We start from the raw sequence: 27,612 nt of genomic DNA on the forward strand, positions 1-27,612 counted from the left end.
TACATTGTAATCCAGTAATTTTTAGCCCACCTTCATTAAAGCTGACGTTACCTCAGCTGTGCTGGGCACTGCAATGGGATATATTTATGTACCGCCGGTGGGTTCCAGGGAGCCACCCATGCTGTGGGTCCACAGGGAGTTGTAACTGCATGTATCCACTTCTAAAGAACCCCAGTCTGACTGGGGCATGCAGTGTGGGCCGAAGCCCACCTGCATTTAACATGACATTACCTCAGCTGTGATGGGCAATGCAATGGGATATATTTATGTACCGCCGGTGGCTTCCTGGCACCCACCCATGCTGTCGGTCCACACGGAGTTGTAACTGCATGTGTCCACTTCTAAAGAACCCCAGTCTGACTGGGGCATGCAGTGTGGGCCGAAGCCCACCTGCATTTAACATGACATTACATCAGCTGTGCTGGGCACTGCAATGGGATATATTTATGTACCGCCGGTGGGTTCCAGGGAGCCACCCATGCTGTGGGTGCACACGGAATTCCCATTGCGGAGTTGTACCTGCCTGTGACTATTTATAAAAAAATGCGGTCTGACTGGGGCATGCAGACACCTTGACAGAATGAATAGTGTGTGGCACATAGGTTCCCCATTGCTATGCCCACGTTTGCAGCTCCAGATGGAGGTGGCACAGGATTGAATTTCTCATTGCTTCTGTACAGCATTGTGGGCTATCGCCCCGCCCCTTTTAAGGAGGGTCGCTGCCTAGCCGTGCCAACCCTCTGCAGTGTGTGCCTGCGGTTCCTCCTCATGGCGGACGCACTTATAAATAGACATGAGGGTGGTGTGGCATGAGGGCAGCTGAAGGCTGCGCAGGGACAATTTGGTGTGCGCTGTGGACACTGGGTCGTGCAGGGGGGGGGGGGGGGGGGTTCGGCAGCATGTAACCCAGGAGAAGTGGCAGCGGAGTGTTATGCAGGCAGTGATTGTGCTTTGTTGGAGGTAGTGTGGTGCTTAGCTAAGGTATGCATTGCTAATGAGGGCTTTTCAGAAGTAAAAATTGTTGGGAGGGGGGGGCCACTCTTGCTGCTATTGTGGCTTACTAGTGCGACCTGGGAACTTGAGATGCAGCCCAACATGTAGCCCCTCGCCTGCCCTATCCGTTTCTGTGTCGTTCCCATCACTTTCTTGAATTGCCCAGATTTTCACAAATGGAAACCTTAGCGAGCATCGGCGATATACAAAAATGCTCGGGTCGCCCATTGACTTCAATGGGGTTCGTTACTCGAAACGAACCCTCGCGCATCGCGAAAATTTCGTCACGAGTAACGAGCACCCGAGCATTTTGGTGCCCGCTCATCTCTAGTCACCATTACATACTAAATAGGAAACCACTGGGTAACACCGACATGGAAAAGGCCTTGGGGATTTTAGTTAACTGTAACCTTAACTGAAGCAACCAGCGTCAGGCAGCTGCTGCCAAGACAAATAGGATCATGGGGTGCATCAAAAGAGGTCTAGGGGCGCATGATAAAGAACATTGTTCTTTCTCTTTACGGGTCACTGGTCAGGTCATACATGGAATATTGTGGACAATTTTGGGCACCAATACTCAAGAAGGACAGATCAGAGCTTGAGAGGGTACAAAGGCGGGCAACTAAAATAATAAACAGAATGGGTGGACTACAATACCCAGAGGGATTATCAAAATTGTGGTTAATAAATTTAGAAAAAAAGACGGCCGAGGGGCGACCTAATAACTATGTATAACTATATCAGGGGACAATACAGAGATCTCTCCCATCATCTATTATACCCAGGACTGTGAGTGGAACAAGAGGGCGCCCTCTACATCTAGAGGAAAGAAGGTTTCTACACTGACATAGAAGTAAGTATTTTACTATTGAAGTTCTGCATCTACCATACTTAGTAGGGCTGATGGAAATAGCTAAGTGCTTGTACTTGGTCATCTCCAGCAGTCTCATTGAAAATTAATAGAGTGGCAGCGTAGATGCAGGACCGCTGCTCCCTTCAATCCACTCCTCACTGCAGGGGGTGCAGTAAGCCCACAGTGAGGAGGAAGGGGAACACAGGACCCCCGTTCTTGGGATCAGTGGTAATCGCAGCAGTGAGACCCCCACCAATCATAAACTTATCCCCCAACCTGTGGATAGGGAATAAGACTTGATTTTGGGATAACCCCTTTAAACAGGCAACAACATTATATTTTCAAGAAATAAAGACAAGAAGGCTGACATAATGTTAAAAACTTTACTTGCATTTTCAATAAATAATTTACAGTATCTACACGAGTCAATGTCATATCTAAGAACAAGTGTTTTTATCGTGTTTTCCCTTTTGCTGTTGTGCGGTATCTCTACATCTGTCAGATGGATCTTGGCAGATTTTAGACAGTAAACTTGCTAAGCAAAACCAGAATAAAGTGCTTCACTTAAGTCTTTGAGCATTGATTTACCAGCGACAGTCTATTATTAACCCCCATAATGACAGTGATGTGATCTGCAAAAGAGGCATTAGAAACCTATCTATATGTAATATTCAGCAAACTACACACATTCAGACACACCTTATAACAACATGCTTGCTGGGATACAGATTGCAGCACCACTAACTACTAGTATTTGGAAGGAAATGTGGCAGATGATGCCATTGATTGAACTTATTATATGAATGGATGATTATATGGATGATTCAGCAAGCCAACCATTGGGACTACGGGAGTTAGTAAATGTTGGTGGGAAAAGTTTTGGAACCAAAGATGTCGAATATAGGTTTATTACAGAGTGATGTGCAATCAATGGCTCATCAGCTGCGGTGAAACTACAGAATGAAAGCTAAAGAAGCTGTAACTTCACAGCATCTGGAAAACCACTACCTTATAGAAATCCAGCTATACCCTCAGCCCACCATTGGCAATTTAACATTAAAAGTTCAAAGCAAGCTAGATGGGTTTATGAAATATATCCATAAAATCGGTGGACCAAGATGGATTCCATATTCATTTACAAAGGCTGATTGGTATGACTATAGGGTCATCATTCAGATAGGAAGGGGAGGGGGGGGAGAGGTTTGTTATTTGTATTGCGCCAACTCATTCCGCAGTGCTTTCTGGTAATTTTTCTTATATTTATTACCCCCCATCAGATGGGTACTCATTTTACTGACCTCGGAAGGATGTAAGGTTAAGTCAACCTTGAGCCGGCTACCTGAACTATTCAGGGATTGAACTTGCAACCTTCAGGTCGTGAGCGAGAACATAGGACTGCATTCTGCTGCCTTAGCACTCTGCGCCACATGATGCTGTATGCCATTAACCCATTTTGCAACAAACATTAATGTAGGATGACAGCTGTAGAAACACCAAAGTAAAATCCATAAAAGTAGCTATTTTATGGACTTTTTTTGGCAATTTTTAATAATACAGCCAGTTCAGTTCTTCCATTAAAGTTCTCCCAGCAACTAGTAACATTTTGGAGGTTCCAGGCAGGATATGTCTCCTGCTTCGTTTTCTCTTAGTGCCTACATAAATTGGTTGGCTGATTGCTAATGGGGACCACGTGATTGCTACCTCTACTGAAAATTTCTGCTTCTGTATAAACTACAAAGTTACCCATAAGTGCCTAAAGATGTCTGCAGCACGTTAGGGTAGGGCAAAATTCAATTTCATGACATGAAAAGTAGTTACCACATCTATTACACTGAAACACATTGCGTATCTCCTATTTACAGTAACAATTAAAAAACACACAACAGAACTACAAAAGTTCCACGTATTACAGACCAGATAAATTATATCAAACACAAGTTGCATTATTTTGCTTTACATCTGACTCCTAAAGGTTTCTATTTACACTATACATCTGCTCCAGTAATCAGTGTCTTACCAGTAAACAGCCTGTACTATGATCACTGGTCTAAGGGTAGCCATACATGTTAGACAGCGGTTAACCAGAAGCTTGCCCAGCTGATGACCATCTTGTCCGATAACCCCATACACATGCACCTTTGGTTGGGCCAAGCACATGTGTGTTGTGAACATAGAGAGGGGAGAAATCCAGCAATGCCTTATCGCACTATCACAAGAGGATCAAACAGTTGAAGTCCAACCATTCGATCTTTATCTCCCCCAACATCTCCAGTTGGGGAGGGGAGTCGAGGGGTAACCACACACATTAATAGGTGGTTGGCCAGTCGCACTAAAATTGCCGAGTTCAACCAATATGTATCTAATATGTATGTTCACCTTAATGACCAGGTCTTCTATATATTCCCCCCCTAGACTTATAGCCATAGTATAAACAAGCTGCTGCTTCACTTCCCACTAGATGTGGCATCATGATGATCTAAGCGCTCCAATTTCCAGCCCAGAGGCTCTCTGAATTACCTGTCATGTAGTTTCTATTTATCTGGATGCATCTGTAGCTAAAGAGAAGCAACATGTACCTTGACCGACAGACTCATAAAAGTGCTCTCCTAACAGTGAGATCTGGCATAGTAAAATGCAACATGGTAACAGGTCTGCAAGGTTTTAACAATTTGCTCTTTTTATTGGCCACAAACGTCTGCTTGGTACTAGCATGTTTCAATCCAGGTTTTGATGTATGTAGCACAGCTACATATGTAGAGTGGATATGGAAAAGCTTATTGCTACATGTCCACATAAACACTGGTCATTGTTAATAGACCATCTGATACTAGTGAGCACCAATAAAATTGATCATGCAGTTACAGCTTATTATGGATCACGAAAGCCACGTTCACAAAATACTAAAATTTCACAGCCACCAGGATATCTGCAGTACCAAGTCAGGCAGAGGAAGCGGTCTTCTCTCTGTGACTTCTATAGATGAGGTATGATTCACGTAAGCTTCACTAGGCAGATTTGATGGACAGGCAACTCTCGTGCTCCGTATTAATTGTGCATCAAAAGAGATGCACAAAAAAAAAGTTGTTAAAAGAGGTCTCATTTCAGCTCTCCCAATCCACATACTAAAGAATTAGACTTCCGTCCTACAGCAATACGAGACACCTTTCTTGCTGAAAGATACATTTCCATGTTGACCTTTTCATTCTTTGTAGGCTTTGGATTAAGGATGGCATAGCTTCACTAGAACAAACCCACTGAAGTGATGTTCATTCCAAAAGCCCAGTTCCTGTGACTGTTGTCCATGATCAAATAAATATTATAGCAGTGTCACACATTGTGCTTTCACAGAAACAAATGCATCTTGGGTAACCGAGCCCGTACCTCTTCAACTGCCTCACTACAACTCATTAGATTTACACAGTAAACATAACATTACAGCAACACTGTGCAACATTGAAACAAATACACAAAAGCCACAAAGAACATGGCCATCCCCAGGCCTGATTGAGGAGCTGCAGTTCCAGACCCAAAGGTGGTCCTTTCATATAAATGGAGTTTGTCCTTGTTGGAGTGCAATACCTTCACATCCTCAAAGGCATAATAAGCAGCTAGAGTGAAATTCACATCCCCTGTTGTAAGAAGGTCAAAGACACAGGACTGAAAGTAGAGGTCCTCAACGGGCAGCTTTTCTTTGCATTTGGCTCCTGCCATTTGAGGGGTGAAAGAGGATCCATTGGATCCAGTCCCATGTCTCCTTGAGCCAGTCTCTGGGGTTTGGGAGTGGAAGGTTCGAAAGTCAATTTGCTGGTTCTGAGGACAACCTTGGAGACAGAGATAAAGTCCTTGGTTTTCTTTGTCCTCCACCGCATTCACCACCTCCTCAGGCATGCGCACTGCAAAGGTTAGGTAGCGACCAACTTGCCGTACCACTATTGTAGTACCAATATATTTGGCTTGTATTTCTATGTGCTGCCCAGACACTTTTTCTATAATTTTCAAGCTGTTTGCTCCACTCTTGTCTCCACCATTCTTAGATCCATCTACAAAAGCAGCTGGAAGCTCATCCATTTCAGCCTGGTAAACCTTCTGGTCCACACATTCCTGGAAGTTCTTGAAGATTATGGTAATCTGCAGAAACAAAATAGAAAGCAATAAACATAAATCCATAAGTATCATTTCTTAAGGCCCCTTTACATGCAACAATTATCCCTCAAAATTCATCCAAATGGCTGAAAATGAGCAATAATCATGACATGTAAATGCTGGCATCGTGCACTTTTTGTTTGAATGGTGGATTTTAGTTCACTTAAAATTCATTATTTAGCAGCTGAAAGGCTGAGCTATGCATTCCATTTGAATGTATTTCACTCATCTTTCAATAAACTACAGGATGTTCTCCCCACAACATATTTACACTAGCCTCGAGGAGAACAAAGCGATCTGCTGGCAGCCAGGAGCAGAGCAATGGAATGTATTTGCAGCTGTTTGCACAGCTGGGCATGTGCTTACACACTGGGCTTTGCAAACAACTCCTGCAGGTCCTTTGACATGCAAATCAAGATGATAAAGCGTTAATGTCCATTAACACTTTATGCAAATAGGTCATTTAATCTTTCAATATTTCAGTTGTTTGAAAGATTAGCTTTGCGTGTAAAAGTGCCTTTAGGTTTTGAGAATCTAAGAGGTGTACGGAAACACACAGAAAGCATCACTCAAGAAAACAATGTTCTTCCATCTATGGTTCACAACAAAGCATGTCCTTTCGAGGTATACTGATAGTGAACCAATGGCAGCACAAGACAAGATTGGATTCTTTTTTTCAGTTTAAGATACCAAAACAGAAAAATTCTCAAATCAAGTTCAATGAACACAGATAGGACTGCGGCAATGATTTTACAGTCTGTTTTCCAACACAAAACCACATGCTTCCACCTACTAGGACACGTGTAATCCTTACAAAAGGTCGAACTAGTTTCACAAGGTCTTGGATAATGAGGACAAAACTGTATCAGCAGCACCATATAGTAAAAGTGTAGAAAAAGTGACTTCTTTAAGTACTTCTATTTGTTTTCATCTAGCAATTACATCTTACAAGTTATTATTTTCTCACGATTTCTACTAGATTTAACTGATGAAACCTAGGAAGCAGAGGCTACGTAAAGACTTTTTGCAGTGAGACTTTACAGTTGTTCCCAAAATATGGACATTTTAATATTAACAGTAGCGGCCTTGATTATAAAATCCACTATCAAATATTTTATTAGGGGATTGTGAGTTAAAAGACAGCAGCTACAGAGTGTCTCCTGATCTGGAGGAACTGGTACCTACATATTTTATATGGACATTTCAATAGGCACTGTGTAATTCTTTACTTTCCCTGTGGTAGCGTTGCAGGAGAATCGAACACTTGCTATCCTGGAGCAGGACATGTTGTGCTGAACTTCTCATTAGGAACCCCTATAACAAAAAGGGGATTGTCCCAAGCAGACTAACTCTTTGACTAAAATTTGACAAACCCTTTGACTAGCAGCTACCAGTTATATATTTACTATCAGTGTGGTTAACTAAGGATCAACAGCAATGGATGCATCTCTACATCTGGCATAGCCTCTTATTTTTGTAGTCCGTAAGTGCGCCCAGACATCGCATAGGTCAGGAAGGGTATAGTTTCTCTTTGATTTTTTTGAACGATAATCGTTCTAACGAGCGAAAGTGAACGATTATCGTTCAGTCTACACACAAGCCAACGATTGAGTGACAAACGAGAAGTTTTCACTTCTCGTTCATAGTTCAGTTTCTGCAGGCGTAAGAATCATCAATGGCTCGTTCGCTTATAATTTGGTTTAAACAGCAATCGTTCAGCCCCCCTATTTGCTTAAACAGCCAACAATGTGTTTGCCTGTCTAAACAGGCTGCATGAGTAGGAACAAGTTAGCGGTGACATCACTCGCTCGCTTGAATGAGGATTGGTTTGTTGAAAAAGGACACTTAGACAAATCATCTAGAAGGTGTGAGGAAACTTATAAGGCCATGCATGCTCTTCTGGAAAATTTATGCAAATGAATCAGTGGAACAATGCCTCTACAGCGCCACCTATTAGAAGCCAGCAACATACTGCACATAGATGAGTGGCAAAGCCCCCAAAACTGTGTGTACATGGTTCTCTTTTTCTTATGAAGAGGACTCTGGCTTTGGCTTACATTTCTCATTGACTGTTACAAGACTTGTTAAAAGGTCTGACACAGACTTGTAGGAATGTTGCCTTCTAATAGGTAGCGCTCTAAAGGCGTTGCCCCATTTTCCCATTTGCTGATGCTACATGTCCTACTTGATGATTACTGTCCCAGGTTGCTATTCCCTCTGGTTTAATGGGCCCACTGATTCATTACTGGATTTTTTTTGTGTTTGCACTACATCTATTTCCTCCACTGTTATGTTTACTTATAGTCACAGCGATCCAATTGCCACCAATTGTGTAGTTATTTTTATTGCCATTTACCATACGCATCTACACATCCTTCTATGTAAATGGATTATTACGTTTAACCTCCAAAACAAATATAGTTATGTAATATAATATTTGAAAGATACTTAGATTAAAAGTTGAAAAACTAGATCTAAAAGTAAACTTCGTGCTTTTATAAGTGCTTTTATGTTAACTCAAAATGCAAAGACCAGAGTTGCTGCAAAGCAATTCTGTAGAACAAGTTACACTCAAATATTACATTTTCTTTATCCTTAAAGGCTCATCTAGTAATTGTTTCAGTATAAACCCTGTATTTACCTTGCTGGTAGCTGTTGCAGTTGATCCTGGATGTACTGGAGTGTTGGTGACTTGTACATTCAAGTAATTATTGTCTATGAGAGGCCATGCCCCTTGTATTTTGCAGGTCTGAAAAGTGTCCGTGAACGTCCTAAGATGGGGATCCCCAAAGAGCCCACAATGGGTGTAATTAGGAGTTGCTGAGTGCCGGTGAAAATTCTTTTCGTAATGACAAATCTCAGGGCTGTCAGACCGTTCTTGGCTGTCCCATGGTGGTGGGGTACGAACACGTGGCTGGGAAGTGGGGCCATCTTTGGAGCAGTTGTGTTGACTCATGAGGTCGTCAATGCCATGGACAGCCGAATGGTAAGCCAAATCTCCTCTACAATAGCGAGCTGTACGACGGGTACAATGAGCATAAGTTCGCAGGGCTGTGCAAAATTCCACCGAATCCTCTGCTCCGGTGTGATGATGGGAGTTTGAGGTTGTTGACCAAAATTCAGAGTTGCACTTTAGAATTTTACAGGAAGAGCTGAAAGCTGAGAAAGAAAAAAAGAAGAAAAGTATTAAAAAATGTTAAAGTGGCCTCATACTGTAATTTTAGCATTATCTAGCTCCTCCACATTTTGCCTACACCATTTTTAAGAATGACCCTCTTTTAGCCCATCAGCTTGGCATAAGAAGTTTAAAGTTGAACAAGAACTAACCATAAGGCTCTGACTTATACACACTTACATAACAGCACAAGAAGTCACTAGTAACACTGGCCAGGCACACAGAAGCACCAGAACTCATATATGAGGTGCCTCATACTTCCTTGACGTCACTAGTTCTTAGATGTTTGTACAATCTCTTGACTATTGACGAAAATCTACCTCCAGTGTTTATGAACATGTTACACATTAACATTTACAAGGGCTCTTCGGCAGTTTTCGTGCCCCCCCCCCCCCCCATTATCCTGCAAGTAATGCTACACATTTGCAGTCCTGTAGCATTATCAGCTTTATGTGGTGGCTACAGAAAAAGCAAAAGACGGAGGTTTATATTGGACTGCAACAAAGTACAAGTGGAGCATGAAAGTGAGCGGCTATCACATAGCAGGCAGTAAAACACAGTACAAGCTGGAAGTGCTTCACTAATCCTGACACCAGTCCCCACACCCACACAGCAACCACAATTTATTTGATGTTTATGAGATACAGATGTTTATGAGATACATACTTGTGAAAAGGAGGGGGGAGAGGAGCTGGGGCTCTTTGGATTTCTGCAATATATCACTAAATAAAAACCCTATGAGACTTTAACGCTCACCAGCAAGTGATCAAGCCAAAAAATCACACCATTTTTCGTAGGAACCCAAACCTCACAGAGTCTAAACAATGGAAGGATATAGACAAAAAGAATAATATCCTTACATTCTGAAGAGAAAAAAAAGTACATACAAATACTATATTTTATGTGAATGAGGCTTTATAGAGTGTGACATAGGCTCCTAAACTCTCTTGTGCACAGGGATTACAAAAGGCCCAACTCGCCGAACAACATAGTGTACTACATTGATAAATATGTTACATTGGTACATATGGTAGGTGTAACCATAGATTACTCAACAGCAAAAGATAAAGTCATTTGTAGGTATTCAAAGGAATGGCATAATTCATTGAACACATCCCAAGCACCAATTTCCCTACTCAACTTGGGCCATATTTTGCAGTCCGCTACATTGACGATGTATTTGCTTCAACTCTTCATAGGGTTTTAAAAAGTTATAGGAATCTAAGCAAACTAGAACCCATAGCAACCAGACAACCCTATTCATTGCTTTTTCCAAACCCTCAATAGAAATTAATTAGTTAATTTCTACACCGGCTGGAAACTGTATTCTGTAGATTTAGAAACTCTCCTTGGCCTACGATAAAAAACTTAAAAGAAAAAAAAAAAAGCTTTGCGCTCAGTGTATTAACTTGTGCTTTGGCTGAGCTGTGAAAAACAACCCTGGAGCGATGCAGGACAGCTGTGTTCCCAGGTGAGGCTGTTAGAGTCTCATTTCCTCCCACCTCCCTTCTCAAACATCCACAGTATTTAAGAGCACATATTGGCTGCAGGCATTAAAAGCATATGTCTGAATGCTGCAGTGACGCGTCTACGTGTCTTGCAGCTAGTGAATGAATGGCTATGTTCTTGCCAAAAAATAAACCAAACAACTAAATAACTGATAGGATATTCAGCACATCAAGCTTGTTGACTGATGGAAGTAGCTCCCCATAATATAGTACAATAGAGCAATGTGGATGAACTACAACTCCTAGAAAACCCTTTCTAGAGCCAGTCCTAGATAAGTATTCATCTATCTTCTCCGGGGTTATGCATATAGTTTGGACTTCATTGCATTATATCCAGTTGAGTTCTTGGCATCTCTCCACCTCAGCCAGCAAGCAAACACAGGAGTCATACAGCCAACAGTGTATAGAAATGTAGCAATAAATTAAGGCTTAACTCTGTAGCTGTAGAGGTGGCGTCAATGATCTACAACTACTCAGTGCCAGAGCCTTATTTCCTACTCTTGCCATCAATAATAACTTTAAAAAATTTCTAAGAACATTTACATTTATTAATGGAAGCAAATGTCTTAATGGTCCACACCAAAAAGTAAATACATTTAAAGAGTCGTTGGATGCTATACAAGAAATAGTTGGGTCCTAACTAGGGATGAGCGAGTATACTCGCTAAAGCACTACCCGCTCGAGTAAAGTGCTTTAGACGAGTATCTCCCTGCTCGTCCCTGAAGATTCGGGGCCCGCCGCCGGCCCCCGAATCTTCAGGGACGAGCAGGGAGATACTCGTCTAAAGCACATTACTCGAACCAGTAGTGCTTTAGCGAGTATACTCACTCATCCCTAGTCCTAACCTGCAGAGATGACCGGTTTTGTTAGTTCTCCAATTTATCAAAAGGACACATTTTGTAAACAGTTGTTTCAGTGGCGTAGTTAGCAGAGGTAGCAGTAGTACCCACGTCCAGAGGTCCTTCTGCCACACAAGACACTGGGACCAGGGAACATGGCTGGTATAGAACTCTGTTACCATTGTCATTTGCATTGGGGCCCAGGATCTTCCAAGTTATACCTCATGTTCAGTTTTAGGGGAGTCATGTGGATGGGCAGCAGAACATTAATGGCTAAGATTATTGCCTGGTAGCATTGGGTTTAAGCAAGAGCAACATCTGCATGGAGGCTATTTTGCTTATCACGCTCACATGGTGTTCCATTAGGTGCTCTGGTTCACCTCAACAGTCTAAAAATCATACCAAGGTTAACTTCTTACTCATCGGAGATTGGGAAATTAAGACTCTAGGACAAGGAGTGATGCAGAAACATTTTCTTTAAGCTAGCCAATTTGGCAAATTACTCATCTGTGGAATCATTTGTACAGAGAAATGATTTGACAGCTAAAATCATTCCCATCGGCGAGACAGTTAAACCTTTAGAGATCTGTGGATTTATGGTACTTTTATGCAGGCCAATACTCGCCTAATAAGTAATTGCTCGAAGACATACTAATGGCGTCGGTTGTTCCATGTAAACACGGGACCCGAAAAGGACAATCGAGCGAGCTGTTCATCTATGAACGACTGCCTGTTTACTCTGTACAGAGGCAGATGGCCAGTAGAGGTCTCCTGCAGGCTTAGTCTCCATTCGGTGAGCGATCATCAATCCTGGGTGAAGGCGCAGGAGCGATAATTGTTGGGTCGGCTGTCATGTACTTAAGCCCCCGACAGTCATCCCATATAAAATTACCCCAAGTCAGTGCTATCTTTAGTAATTATTTGAAGTAGTCAAACCTTAAAATATATTGAAAGCATATACTGCATATAGCAATACATATTTTATTACCATATCTGCACATTTTATGTTCAAAATTACTCAAACACCTTGGCTGAAGATACTTCACCATTGCGTAATAGATTACTACCTAGCGATCAACATTATTATAACCTTTACCTGTTTTGCTTTCTGTGTTATGTCTTCATCAGACACAATAAAAGGAGGAAGGGGTGGATGAGAAATGGCAATTACTAAAATTAGGTCATGTATACCTTAGAATAAACGAACACAAACAGCAGGATTCAGAAACCTAGCGAGCCACCATATATACGACGCAGAGTTTAATGTGAGACATTTGCTCAATGGCACAGTTGTTTAAAACCTGGAGAAATCACAAAACCTTTCTGTGTGACTCATGCCTGGCAGGAGATGTTGGTATTGTTGGCATCCATACCCTTAGAACTTTATTTACTTGGTTTTGACCCAGAGGGGGAGAGAAAAAAAAAAAGAAGACGACAAAGTGCCAACATATCTTGGCTTACGGCTGCCAGATCTTTCAACACGGCAATCAGAAGATTGAAAAATTACCTGATCGGAATGAACACTAAAGACTTATTCTACGTTTCTACTATTCCCTTCGCCAAGCAAATGGGACAAAGTGCAGCCATGTCTAATGGGCTCCGAAACTGGGTTTGCTTTCAATAAGCTAATTGGCTAAAAGATCATTCTTCACCCGTGACCTTCTCAAATGTCTTAGGCTGCATTCATATTAATATAGAAGAGGGCCTGCTAAATATGTATACAGCAAAAGGGAAAGAGCTTGTGCTCAGAATATTTATTTAGTTCCATTTCCTTAAAATGTAGGTGTTTACATTCTTGCAGCATTATAAGCCGTGGTTCAGTAGTCAATCCCCCTGATTCATACATCCTAATAACCTTGTCAAATATGGTGCCATGAAAATGTCATCTGGACTAACTTAGGGCCATATACTTTAATAAGTGGGCAACAGTTACCCCTCTCCACATAAATATGCATGCACAGATTGGCCAAGCTTCTAGGTTTATTTCAGTACAGAAAGAAGGATAGGTGGCAGCCTAACCACTGACCCTAAAAAGTAACTCCAGGGAAACTTTTTATTATTTTCCCCGGGTACAATGCATCTGGGAGTAGTTAATCTATCTACTGCTTCATGGATGAGATACCTCTCTGGCCTGGTCCTCTATGACCCATGGTGCGGCTAGCTGAATCCTAGAGTATTTGTTGTTTGGACCAGAAGCCATTTTTTTTTACTCGTTCCCCAGAAAGCCACGATGCAAGTCTTAGGCTACCTAAACACGGGCGAGCGCAATACTTTCAGGCAAAACCGCCTTGCATCTGTGATATTCTGAGTTTCATGCGCAAGAGAGAATTGGAAGGGTTTTTCATTGATTTCAATGGTAACTCTCGCATTGCACAGCATGCAAGAGCCATGAGAGACATTCAAGGTCCCATTGAAATAAATGGGTGATGCGTTCGAGGAACATGCAAAAGACTGAGCATGGGTCGTGTATATGGCTCCATTCAAATGAATAGAGTTGATATTCGCATGAGATTTGTGGGTCACAAATCTCACGCGAGTTTCTTGGACATGCGAGAGCAGCCTTATAGGAACTAATAGAGATAGTGACTTTCAGTCTGTTGTTGGATTCAGCTCAGCATATCGTAGTCAGGTAGGTTCAGACCAAAATCTCCTGAAATATTAAGCAGCAGATAAGCAGATTAACTGCCCAATATGTACTGCATTGTAATTACACCCTTGGGGAAAATTATAAAAAAAAAAAAGTTTTCTTGGAACGGCTCTTTAAAAATGCAACAAAAAAATTAAAAAAGCTAAAGGTTTTGTATGTAGACTTTTCAATACAATAGACTTTAGAAACTGTGAAAAAACCATAAAAAACATGTTAATGCACTGTCTTAGTGAGCCAGGGGGCATTGCTCATAGGAGGTTTTGTTATGTTTAACACTGCAATGCAAAGTATTGCAGTGTTACTAAGTGGAACCAATGGAAAAATTACAATATATCTATGAAAACTTCCATTTCCAGTTTCACTAACTTTTAGAGCATATTATAGGTGTGCATCTCTATTGATTTCAATGATAAAAACAGTGTAAATCAATGAATGTAAAAGGTGTATGTACAGTTTTTTTTTCTTAAAAGCAGAACTGCATATCCTTCGTCTAGAGCTCTAGAACCATGTTCTAAAATAGTAAATACTAACAACTTTCAGTACAGTAGTGGTGCAATTTTACACCACAGTTCAGCCCAGTGTGAACAAGCACATAAGCAGATTTTCCCTGAATATAATGTTTCGCTCCCTACCAACTGGCTGCCAGCAGTCCAACACAAAGATAGATTTCTAGGCTATAATAAAAGATGCATGCACTTTTAATAATTTAACAACCTGATCAAGTGAGGCCGAGCAGTGATAAACTAACAAACATACAACTTTATGATGTGAGAATTGCCGGCTGCAGGTTGTAATATCTCAGAGGTCCAGCCAATAACTTTCATCTGCCGCCGTCTGATAACGAAATCAGCCGCTTTAATTGTGAGAATCCCATGTGACTTGTAATGAATCAATGAACTTTATTCAATCCCACAGAACTCCTAAAAACAGGGCAAACAAGTATTGCACTGATGGAATAGTGTCAGGCCGCATAGCAATATCATATGTAATGATTTCTATGCTGTTGCATGCAAATGGGAAGAGGGAACAATGCCTCTGCAGCGCCACCTATTAGAAGGTAGCAAGTCAATGTCAGATCTTTTAATAAGCCTTGTAACAATGACTGGGAATATGAAGCCAAAGTCAGAGTCTTCTCCAGAAGGACAGAAAAATTACACAGACTGTTTTGAGATTTTTGTCTATCATCAGTGTACAGTAGCTTGCTGGCTTGGCTGGGTGAGAAGCCTATGATGTGGGTCAGGAAGGATGACGTTTCTCCTTGGGGAGAGCACCTAGGAGGTGCAAGGAGACTTATAAGGTCATGCATGCTCTTCTGGGAAATGTATGCAAATAGGAAGATAAACAATGCCTCTACAGCGCCATCTATTAAAAGGTTGGATTTGCATAAATTTCCCAGAAAAGCATGCATGACCTTATAAGTCTCCTCACACCTTTTAGGTGCTCTCCCCAAGGAGAAACTGTACCTATGCTGTTAGATTACATTTACATCAGGCGTGTGCCATACTGTGGTCACGAAAAATCTAACTAGGATTTTTTTGGTGGTAATCAGAAATTACGGTGGCGGTGGTGGGGTTCTATCTAAATAACTTGAAACTGTGATTTTAAATAATCACCTTTGGCCCCATACCTAAATTGCATGTAAAATCGAATTTGCACATGCCATTTTCTGGGATGTGATATAACAATGTACTTCTCACATGCAATTTTGTTTATGCAGCTCTTGTCTAAACATTTGAAAATTTCACAGCAAGCTTCACCTCCTCCACCCCAAAAAGTACTTAGCTAATCAGCAGCCTCAATCATCACCATCTTAATGAAAGGATTTGCAATTCAATGTCCCAATAATTACTTCTGTACACAGTTGTTGATTGGTTACCCAGAAACTATCATGGATATATAACCATTTCCTACTTCTGAGCCGTGAAGTTTTACGTGGTTTCTTATCATAGGAAGGACACTACTACAAGTATCATAAAGTATAAAATCTCTAGACAGGCATACGTTGGAAGAACTTGTTTGTGAGCTGCGGGGTCCTTCCAGTGACCTCCTTTGAACTGCTAATCAAGCAATCTTGCGGAATAATGGTCTGATTATTATTGTCTTGTTTGCATAACAAAGCGGCCCAATAAAACCTATTTGACTGTACTCAGAGGGGTGTGAAAGATCAGCTGAGAATAGAGCTGGTGGAATGTGGCAGCTTCACTAAAGCTCCAACTCAAGAATAAAGACAATGCAATTTGCCACCAAGAAAAGCCCAACAGGCCAATAAATTACTCCATGTGCAAAGGGATTAGATCAGGTTTCAGTGACACAGAAGGGGGATGGGCGGAGAAGGAAAAAAAAAAGTTGCACACTCTTAAAGATACAGAGTCTCTTTTATGCAAAGCCTTCAAGACAGGAAATCTTTGGAGACCTGTAGGTTAAAGCTCAATTAATATATATGGTAAGCGTTCTATGCCTCAATTCATGTGTTTGGGCATAACACATCTGCAAGATCACGTCTATATCCAAAAATCGTAAACTGCCAAGGAAAATAGTTTTCTTCTCATAAAAAGTATATGAAAAGTTTAATCATACGCAATGTTGGTAACGACATTCCTCCGAATTATGTCAGCTCCAGAATTTACATGAAATAACTAATGAGCAAAAAGAAAAAAAACTATAAAGATAGAACCCTACTGTGCAGTCTTATTAGTCTATTTAGTTGTGCCCATATGGGGTTATGACCCAACAGATGCTAAATATCACATGTCTGTACTGTTAGCCATCATGTCATACCCACACAGATCAAGCGCATGTCAGGATTTGTGAACGCAAATGGGAGAGGATACAAGGATTCTGCGGCGCCACCTATTGGAGGGCAACTTCCATATAAGAAATTCTAACAGGCCTTGTAACATGTCTGGTCAAGAAGCCAAAGACAGCCATGTATAGACAGACTGTTTCAAGGTTTTAGCCACTCATGTAGTAGGCGGCTGGATGGGTGAGCGGCCTATAATGTGGGTTGAGAGGGGTGTAGAGAGCGAGGCGACTTATAAGGCCTGCAATGCTCCTTGGGAAATTTGGTCTGCAAATAAGAGATGGTACAATGCCTCTGCAGTGGCAACTGCTGGAAGCCAACTTGCTTATAAGTCAATGTCCGACCTTCTAACATGACTGGCAATAAAACCAAAGGTTGTCTTCCAACAGGTGGTGCTGCAAAGGCATTGTACCATCTCCCATTGGCCTCTCACCCAGAAAACTTAATCTGCACTTATGAACGCCCCCCCCCCCCCAAAAAAAAAAAAAAAAAAAAAAAAAAAACACTTTCTGTACATTGTCATCTTTTCCTTATGGAGAAGACTCCAGTTTTGACATGATTCCAGTCATGTTACAAGGTCTGACATCCACTTATAGGGAAGGTGCCTCCCAATAGGTGGCGCTATACAGGCATTATACCATCTCCAATTTACATACCAAAATTTCCCAGCATACATGCCTCAGAAACTTCCCTATGCCTTCTAGGCGCTCTAGTCAAGGAGGAACCATACTCTTCCCAACCCAGGATCTGTGAAAAGTTGGTAAATCACTCCAATGGCTACAAGACATTTTACCAACGTAGGAGTACAAGACAACATAGAAAAAGCCGAATGGAATATTAGAACTTCATACAGGGACTTGTGTTTATAGGATTTTTTTTTTGTATTAGTACAGGATGTACTTTAATAATGGATATAAAAAGACAACTAACTTCAGTGATCCCGAAATAACTCATGAAAAAGATGAGCCGCTGAGAAGAAACCACATGGAATGGATCAGGTTGACATCACTGTAAATATGTTTTATGTGACAGTAGCTGAAAAATATCTCTCTTGTAAAACAGTGCTCCATCCAAGTAACCGGAGCCCGAGCTTCTGCAAGCCTAACAGCTCTATTGTGAGCAATATCATCTTACCCATATCCTGTCCCAGAATCTTTTGCAAGGGAAATATAAAATCAAAACACCAACTAAGCATTATTATCATGTAAGAGGGGTCATCGCCACCGACTGCTGTATTGTAAATAACTGGGGCATATCAGACATACAATACACAGCGTCAGCCATTGCCAACCGAAAGGCAACTTTACGCCTCCAACACTAAAGCCATAAAATGCCATTACAAGTCTATAATGACAAGACAACAGCAAAGTGGAATCTGAAGAGCTATAAGAGAGAATCCAGCCCTAACAGCTTGTTCTTCTCACCATGTAAAGCATGAAGGTCTTGAATAATGCTTGTACAAATCCCACATGACAGACTTATCTAGAGATAAGAAACAATCTTCCCAAAGCTGTCATCATATTCCGATAGTTGGACTTCACACTCAGTTAGGTCTTAAGGTGAGTTTCCACACGATGATCTTGAAGGGTCAACCATATATACGGGTAAATTTAATGTAACACAAATAATAAATAGCCGACAACGTTATTTTACGCCTGTATGCCCAAGATATTCTGTATATACTGTGTGATATGGTTTTCATATATGTGTTTTAGCAATTACTGGGATGTGGTGGTTATACATTACATGAGGACACTAGGATGGTGCTAAGTAGCTGCTTTAAAAAAAATAAAAGAGGGTTGTCCGACATTTTCACTATGGGTCCAGCTGTGCAAAAATTAGCAAAAAGAAGCCGTACTTATCTGTCCTCAGCAATCCAGCGCTGCAGCCATGCCGTCCACTGTGGAGGAGGTCGTCACCGGATGTCATTTGACTGCTGCAGTGTCATCATTCTGAACTCATGGCATCATGGCACCCAGGATGTGAGCACTAATGCCAGGAGTTCAGAACGATTACACTGCAGCCTCTGATTGGCCGCAACAGTCAGGTTGTACCTAGTGATGTCACCCTTCACAAGAAACACTGGGAGCACAGTGGGGCTGCAGGACTGGATCTCAGGGACTAAGGACAGGTAAGTACAGCTTCTTTTGTTATTTTAGTGCAACTGAACCCATAGCAGAAATGTTGTCTGGTAGCTGGACAACCCCTTTAAATATATTCTAATTTTAGATATTTATGGCACATTCAGAGGATTTCCCATAAATGCCAGTGCTCACAACTGAGCCCCCATAGACCTCTGTTCCACCTTGTGAGGTGGCAGCTGGCCACTGCTTCAAGTAAATTGGGTGGTCCTAGGTTTGATTCCAACTAAGAGCTCATTCACATCAGCATCTGATGTTTCATTTGGAGCCCTTATTACCAATTTCTGCTTAAAAAAAGACAAAAAGAACCTGGACGAATAGTGCAGCATGCTGCAGTATTTCTTTTTGCAAAGGGACGGCTGTCTGGCCAGAAAATAAACAGACCCCAATATAATCAATGGGGTCCATTTGATTAAGACATAACAGAGACCCATTTGACCAGGAGGTGCTGTTTTCCTGCTCAGCAGTAGGAAAACGGAGACCCCTTGTACTGATGTGAACGAGTCCAAAGGACCACATATGTATGGAGTTTGTATGTCTACTTGTGTTTACATGGCTTTACTCTTATTTCCACCCGGAACGTAATGATAGGTTAATTGTCTTTCTATGAATCTGACCCCAATGTTTGTGTTTGAGATGAGGAAATAAGGAACAGAGTGAGGACAACCTCTGATGTGGAATATATCGATGTTATATAAGACAAAGCGACAGATAAGTGGATGGGACCACAAATGAGGTTTGTAGTTGTTGATCCATACCTCAACTACCCCAGTGGCAAATGATGATGTACAGTATATACCCTGTATGTCCCCAGGTAATACACATTAACGATGTTCTACAGTGAATTGTAACTTCTTTACAACAATACGTCTTATCTCAGTACACATAAGTGACATCCAAATGCAAGTGGTTGGACAAAGCTTCAGATCGCTGGACTACCGCTACATCGGCCCATGCAAACAGGCAGATGTTCATGTATGAACAATTGCCCCTTCACCGTGAATGGAGACGAGCGGGCCGGAACTCCCAATAGTCATGCTGTGTAATGGGGACTTAAACAGTATGCAAGTAGCCACTGTCCAAAGATAAGGTTTACCCTAAACAATAATTTAAAACGTATAGCAGAACTTGAATACAGTTCTTCTAACAAACTATTCCAGCAGTCATGGATCTCTGTGGTTTATTAATTAAATATGATCTCTCGCATATACATCGGATGATGTCACCACCCTACCCCCAGCAACTGTAATGAACCACACCATCTGTACGGCTAAGGGCATCTGAGCACTTACAATTCACTGAAATAATTGCCTGTTAATAGGACCAATTATTTGACCAGGTGTATACACAGCCCCATGTGTTAACGCAGGAAGTGAATCTAGTTTGGGTTCAGCATGCCGTGTACACAGGTGTTGGAACTCATGAAGCCGCCACTAATTATCCATCTAACTAAATGCAGCCCTTGTTGAAAGAAGGGTCTGTAACACGCTGACCACAATAAATTCCCCATTCTTCCCCCTAAACCAAACTCTTGCCAACTATATTCAGTCCAGGTTGGGTATGATGTTGGTTGGTCTATTGCTTCCCCTCTTCTCAAAGGATGCCTACTAAAGCCAAAGTACATATACATCCTTCAGATGTCATCTAGTGTAAAACTTTTATTACTCTTCAGTTGTTTCTTAGGTTAGTTTCACACTACATCTTGGGAAGCCAATGCTGGTTCCCTCCTAGGTCAAATCCTCCATACAGAAAACTGCATGGGGGACAGAAAGGACAACGGAACGTGGAAAGCACCACAGGGGAGAATATGTGAGATGGAGATCTCTTTGGAGTCTGTCAGCCATTCTTTTACACTGGATAGAATAGTGCCGAGTACATCGCTTTTCTATCGAGTGTAAAAGATTGACAGGGACAGAAACTGTGGGATGGAGACCAAAGAGGTTCTTCCTTCTACGGTGCCATTGTGCTTTCCATCCTCCATACAGTTTTCTGCATGGAGGATGAAACCAGCGCTAGTCGCACAAATCGTAGTGTGATACCAGACTTAGGGTATGTTCACACAGGGTGGAAATGCTGCGGAATGTCCACAGCAGAAAATTACATGGCAAATTCCACAGCATATCCGCATCCAAAACAGAGCCAAAATCCACAACAATCGTGCGGATTTAGACTCGAAATTGGCTGTGGATTTCAATAGACACAACCCTCACCTTACCAATGGCAACTGTTACAGCTCCCATGGGGCTGCCTTCCAACTCTCCAAGGCTGCAGAATGGTGGGTTATATTCCAGAATGAGATCGGGTTGTCACCTGGCTATGCTGAAGAACAGATGTAACTAAGAAAATATATTGTGTTTTTATGAAAAGGATGGGCAGGGTGGAGGGGCAAAGTTTTGCAAAAAAGTGACATAACCCCAAATGTTGGATTAAACTTTAGAGAGGGAGTGCATGAATGCACAGGGAGCTGTATGTATTATGAGTGACCTCTAAAGCAATACCTGCATTAGTAGTGCTGACAGATAACCCAGACCTGATTGATCTGTCCCTGCTATGTAAATTTACTTAACGCCCTAATCTCCAATTCTGAAACCTGGCTAACCGTGATTAAAAAAACGGATTTCTGGTTGCTAGAAGGTCACATTATACCTTGCCTTTGCACCTACAACATAGTAACAACCCTCATCACAGGATTAACCTATAGTAGTAATAGAACATACAAGCAGTAATGTAGATGTGTAAACAGTCCACAAAGCTTCAGGTGTTAACATTTTAATGCTGCGCTACAAAAATCCAGTTGTTCTTTTCCATTTTATTGCATGTGGAGCAAATAAGAATCTGACAGATTGGGATTTATGGGTAAATAAGGTTTAAAATCTCATAGTCTGAGGCTTCATACAGTTGTTCCCAAGAGCTTGCAATCTGTCTAGTGTCTATATAATCACAATCCAATGTGTTTAACAAACTATATACAAAGTAGTACAACGTGTAACAAATACAATAAGCAGAATGTGAGCAGCTTGGAGACACATGGCCTGCAAAGAAAATATTTTCACATCTGCGCTTCATCTGTGGATACAAGAGACATTGCTATTCCAAGAGGAGGGGGGTAGTTAACCCTTAGACCCCCTACTCCCCCAAATATTTCATGTGACCCTCTCTGCAGGACAAAGGGAATTCGTCAAACTATCTTGACAAATCGTCTGAAAAGCAAGATGTTCACCTAGAGCTACAGATGAGGCCTGAGGTGTGCAGCTCCTTCTACAAAGCACTCCAATCAATTAGTGTATCATCTTCAACGACTTGGCTGTCATGGTCAAAGACTTGCCGCAAAGCAATCCAGCTTTCAAGTAGCAAAAGATAAAGACCAGAAAATATTAATAGAGCTACTCTTAAAAAGGTGCTTTCACACGGGTGGAATTTTGCCGCAACACGCAGAAAATTCTGCATTAAAACCCGAACGAGCGGATTTTGAAACAGAATTGAAACTGGCTTAATTCTGGATATAAATCCATAAGGAGACCTGCAGGTTGTGTGCGGATTTCCACAGCGACGGATTAAGCTGCATGTTGCAAAATCCTGCCCTAGTGAAAGCACCCTTTTCTTATTCATATATGTTCCTGGGAAAGCTGGATGACAAAACCTGCCATGATTACAGCTCTCAAAAGAAAAAAGTAATCATACAGCTTTCCTAGGGTTCTGAATTAAAACTTTGCCCAACTATACAATGGAACATCATCTGTTCCCAGTCTGCTGTACACCTCAGACTCATTGAAACCCACAACCGGCTGTCACCCAGCTTTTCCAGTAACCGATTAATAAGGTTTTAAACAACCTGACGGAAGAGAATGGCTCCAGGATTTCTGTTTTATTACATTCAAACCGGTTCTAATTAGCAACATTATGTAGTACTATAAAAATAGTAATGTGCAGTCATTTCATTCTAAATGAATCTGCATGTCATAAATGAATTATTTTACTTCCCGTACTAATAAAAAGTAGTAATGCCTAAATGGGAAAAGAAAGACTTCTAACTCCACCGTACAGAACATGGCGAATACTTGTACAGGTAGCTAGAAAGGCTTCACCTACGGGATACAATATACACAGATGAGTCTCAATAATACAATTATTTAAGGATTTAACAGTACGACATTTCCAGGTGAATAAAAACCTTAAGTCTGCAGAAACTTGAGCCTTTGCAAGGAACAAAACCCCCAGTGTGGAGTCTGCCCTCCTCCCCCAACAAAAACAAGGTTGGCAGGAATTTGCAGGCAAGGATCAAGCCAGCAAAACACTAAGATTCATTGGAAACAGATGCCTGTCCCGGGTCTCATTCTATAGGTCCTGTAGCCCTACCTTGAAAAGCAATAAACAGGGAGACACCAAAAATAAGCCAAGCGTTTTCCTGATCCCAGCAGCGTTCTTACCGGGCAAGAGCTGGGCCAAGAACCCGGATACAAAGGAAATGCAGCTACAGATTATATGGAGGGTTAAAAACTGAGGGCTGCATAAGTAAATAAAGCTGTTTATTGTTGCAACTTACTGGATACATTAGATACACACTAAGATAAAAAGTAACAATAATTCAAAAAACATCAATACTTTGTTTCCAGAAACTTTTTCCAATACAATTCATTCTCAAAAACTTGCTGAAATAATACAACTGCACAGTGCCGGTCTGGTACACACATGTGGTTTCTATCCAGGGGCCTCGAACGGGGACAGGAGATCCTTCTAATAGACTTTTCAAAAAAAAAAAATAAGACAGGGATTTTCTTACCTGTGTGGAATGTGCACAAGAAGACGGTGAGGATTTTGAAGAGTCCCAGGGCTTTGGGTCCTGCCCCTCTCCCCATACCCATCCATCCAGCTCGGGCTTTAACCACCACCCTCGCCCTGGACGAACAGTCAGGAAAAAAAAGAAAAGAGAGAGAATATATCACACTCCAGCAGACATCAACTTGTGCAAAGAGCTTGAGCCAGTAACACTGCAATGAAGGATTACACCCTCCCTCCCTCTCTCCTGCACAACACAGCAGCCATCAATCACTGCGGGTTCCTTCCAATGACTGCATAGCTCCCCCTACAGCCCCCAGGAGTGATCCTCCTCCCAGCTCTACTCCAGTTACACTGGCCCAGCAAGGAGGAGGCTCCAGCACAGATTCCTCCTCACACATCCAGCAACTGAGAAAACACTTGAGCTGCATAATAAGTAAAGCCCTAGAGGGAAAATAAACACACACTGTGCCTATGGACAGCCCATCGTCACCACATGTCACACTCTTCCAACAAAGTGATGGAACAATTAGCACCAAATTGGTTTGCTGCATTCAGCCCTAATTCGTATATAAATATATATATATATACACACCCACACACACACATATACATATATATATATATATATATATATATATATATATTGTGCTGTGTTTACCTAGTGCTGTAAAACCACTATAAATATATATAATAAAAATGTAAGTTATATATATATATATATATATATATATATATATATATATATATGTGTGCGTGTGTATTGTATATATATATATATATATATATACACACACACACACACATATATATATATATATATACACACCCACACACACATATATATATATTGTGCTGTGTTTACCTAGTGCTGTAAAACCACTATAAATATATATAATAAATATGTAAGTATATATATATATATATATATATATATATATGTGTGCGTGTATGTATTGTATATATATATACACACACACACACATATATATATATATATATACACACCCACACACACATATATATATATATATATATATATATATATTGTGCTGTGTTTACCTAGTGCTGTAAAACCACTATAAATATATATAATAAATATGTAAGTATATATATATGTGTGCGTGTGTGTATTGTATATATATATATACACACACACACACACACACATATATATATATATATATATATATATATATATATATATATATATATATAACATACATATTTATTATATATATTTATAGTGGTTTTACAGCACTAGGTAAACACAACACAGCCCAGTCTCCTCTAGTGTGCACTAAATATGAAATTATGGCAGAACTTATTTGTCGAAGGCCGGTCTCACACGGGCAATCCGGATTCCACATGTGGTAACCCAAAGTGGAATCTGGGTCTGGGATAACCGTAGATGCTCACCGCCAGCCATGCACATTACAGATTTAAAAAAATATATATTTGATATTCCCGCACTGTCCATAGGCGATGATGCAGATATCTGTGGCCTATCCGCAGTATCAATTCTGGACGGGTCGAGAGTTCAGACGGCTTTCATTCACTTCAATGGAAGCCGTCTGTGTGGATTCCACCGAAAAATAAGACATGCTGTGATTTTAAATCCGTTCGTGGAAATCGCAATCACAATCAGCTCATCTGAGCAGATATGCGAATGTTCTATTTTATCAATGAGTGCGAAATACTGCTGATCGTCCGCGCAGGTGATGGTCGTGGATTCTGCAATAGAAATCTGGTCGTGTGAGATTGGCTTTAGGCAGGCCTGCACAACAGAGGATTTCTGGCAGCTCCCGGACTGTGACAAAAATATGATGTCAAGAGGCTAGACGCTACCTCTTAGTCATGTCACAGTCCACGATACAGTCATGTCACACTAGCGGCTGGAAGTAAAGGCTAAACTTTACCGGTAGCGGCGAGCGTGACATGACTGTCATTCAAGTCAGGGAAGGTCCTGTAGGCCCCAGAAACGGCGGTGCAGTAGAGTCTTTCAACCTACCATAAGTGCGTTGTGTAATAAGTTATATGTGATTCTGCTTGGGCTTTTTCTTAGGTTCCTAAGTATATATAGTACAGCAGTGTGGACTATAATAGTTTTTCAAAAAACTTGCATACATATTCTGTGGCTAAATAGCGGCATGAACCAACAGAGCTCCGTGCTCATATACAGTCCCTAGCAGACAGAGCATCCTGGGGAGCCTATCTACTTGCCAAGTTATACAGGCGTGGTCTAAGGCTTCCAGCATACTAGCGTCTTTACGTCCATGTGGAGTCTAATTAAAAATCGGACTCCACATGGACAGTATACGGACGCATATTATTCTAGGGGGCAGCAGACATCGCAGAGTTTTTTCACACACACACACATGGACTGCATGAAAATAATCATTGCATACATTATTCTGATCCAAGTTAGGCCTCTGGCACCCCAATATGTTTGGGTCTGTGTGCTGTATTTGTTAACTAACGGACAGCACATGGACCTATTATAGCCTATAGAGCTATGCACACTGCCATTTTTCATGCGGACCACTTATCACATGTTCTATTCTTGTCTGTATCACGGAAGACAATTAGGACATGCAAATGCATGTGAATGTGCGGGCTGTCCGTGTATCGGACAGAACACAAGCGGGCTTCCGATGTGAGTTGCGCCCAAATGTCTTGGGCACAACTCACACACAATGCAAGTGTGTGCCTAGCCTTATGGATAGAAGTAAAATGGACAGCACCCAGATACCATACAGATGACATACTGAAGCAAAAATATGGACACATGGACTGCATAATGAACAATGGATAGAAAAATGTCCATTTTTTGCGTATGTTAAAACAGGCAATTTGTTTTACGTAAGTGTGCAACTAGCCTGAAGAAGCCAGTCTCATACTTGGTCCACACGGCATGGAAAATGATGAGGATTTTACCCATGAATTTGCCCAGATTGTTTGTGGATTTGTTGCTAATTTGACTTTAGCGGGGAAGAAAAAAATCTGCAACCAATTTAGCCATGCAAAGTTTATGCAGAAAAATAATCCGCCAAAATCCCCCAAACTGGTGCATAACACTATCTGACAGCCATGAAAGTCATGTATAACACTGAGAGTATTATATAGGGTATTTTTGGCTCTTAGATAGTGTAACACAACAGTGTTCAGGACTAGTGTTGAGCAAATCAAACCAGTAGAACCCTGTTTTGGGTAAAACTTTGCTACAAGCTCGGTTTGGGTTTGAGCAAAGTTGGACCTGAAACAAGTTTCTACTGGTTCAGTTCACTTAACCCTAAGTTTAAATGACAAATTCAGCTCTGATACATTGGGATTTCTTAATTTAGAGCACCCTGTTTACTTCTTGATGTGTTTGTTTTACCTCACATTGTAATTGCTCCTCTTTTTCCAATTATACATGTGACTCTTCTAAGTTGCAGCCAAGTGATTTCATATGGCTGATTTCTCCATTAATATCCTGGAAATCTCATGTTTTCTCTCTGGAGCGAGGGGTAAGACTTAACTTTCAATAGAAATAGAGGAAAGCCATGGCCACAGGCGTGATACAGGATTGTGGTCAGGCCATAACATATGGATAAGAAGCTGACTTGCAGGACGAATAGATCATAAATGTGCCACAGCAGGAATAGACCTCACAAATGCCCCCTTAAATGGAGTTTTGGTTATACTTTTATATCATCTCGGGTATTTTTGGCACTCCCATTGAAATTAATGGAGCG

At 41.2% G+C, this 27,612-nt stretch overlaps 1 protein-coding gene across 1 annotated transcript in view; it reads right to left on the minus strand.

Annotated features, from left to right (window-relative positions):
* Positions 1 to 2,215: 2,215 nt before the first annotated feature.
* The window catches only part of RGMA (repulsive guidance molecule BMP co-receptor a), a 43,193-nt gene continuing 17,796 nt past the window's right edge, over positions 2,216 to 27,612 (minus strand). Inside the window, exons 2-4 of the mRNA XM_066592831.1 lie at positions 23,880 to 23,995; positions 8,631 to 9,148; positions 2,216 to 5,974 (exon numbers count right to left, since the gene is read on the minus strand). Of these exons, the coding sequence (XP_066448928.1) occupies positions 5,279 to 5,974; positions 8,631 to 9,148; positions 23,880 to 23,995 (1,330 nt within the window). The 3' untranslated portion in view covers positions 2,216 to 5,278. The remainder of the gene's footprint in view (positions 5,975 to 8,630; positions 9,149 to 23,879; positions 23,996 to 27,612) is intronic.

Source organism: Eleutherodactylus coqui, chromosome 2, assembly GCF_035609145.1.
Source record: "Eleutherodactylus coqui strain aEleCoq1 chromosome 2, aEleCoq1.hap1, whole genome shotgun sequence".
Lineage (NCBI taxonomy): Eukaryota > Metazoa > Chordata > Amphibia > Anura > Eleutherodactylidae > Eleutherodactylus > Eleutherodactylus coqui.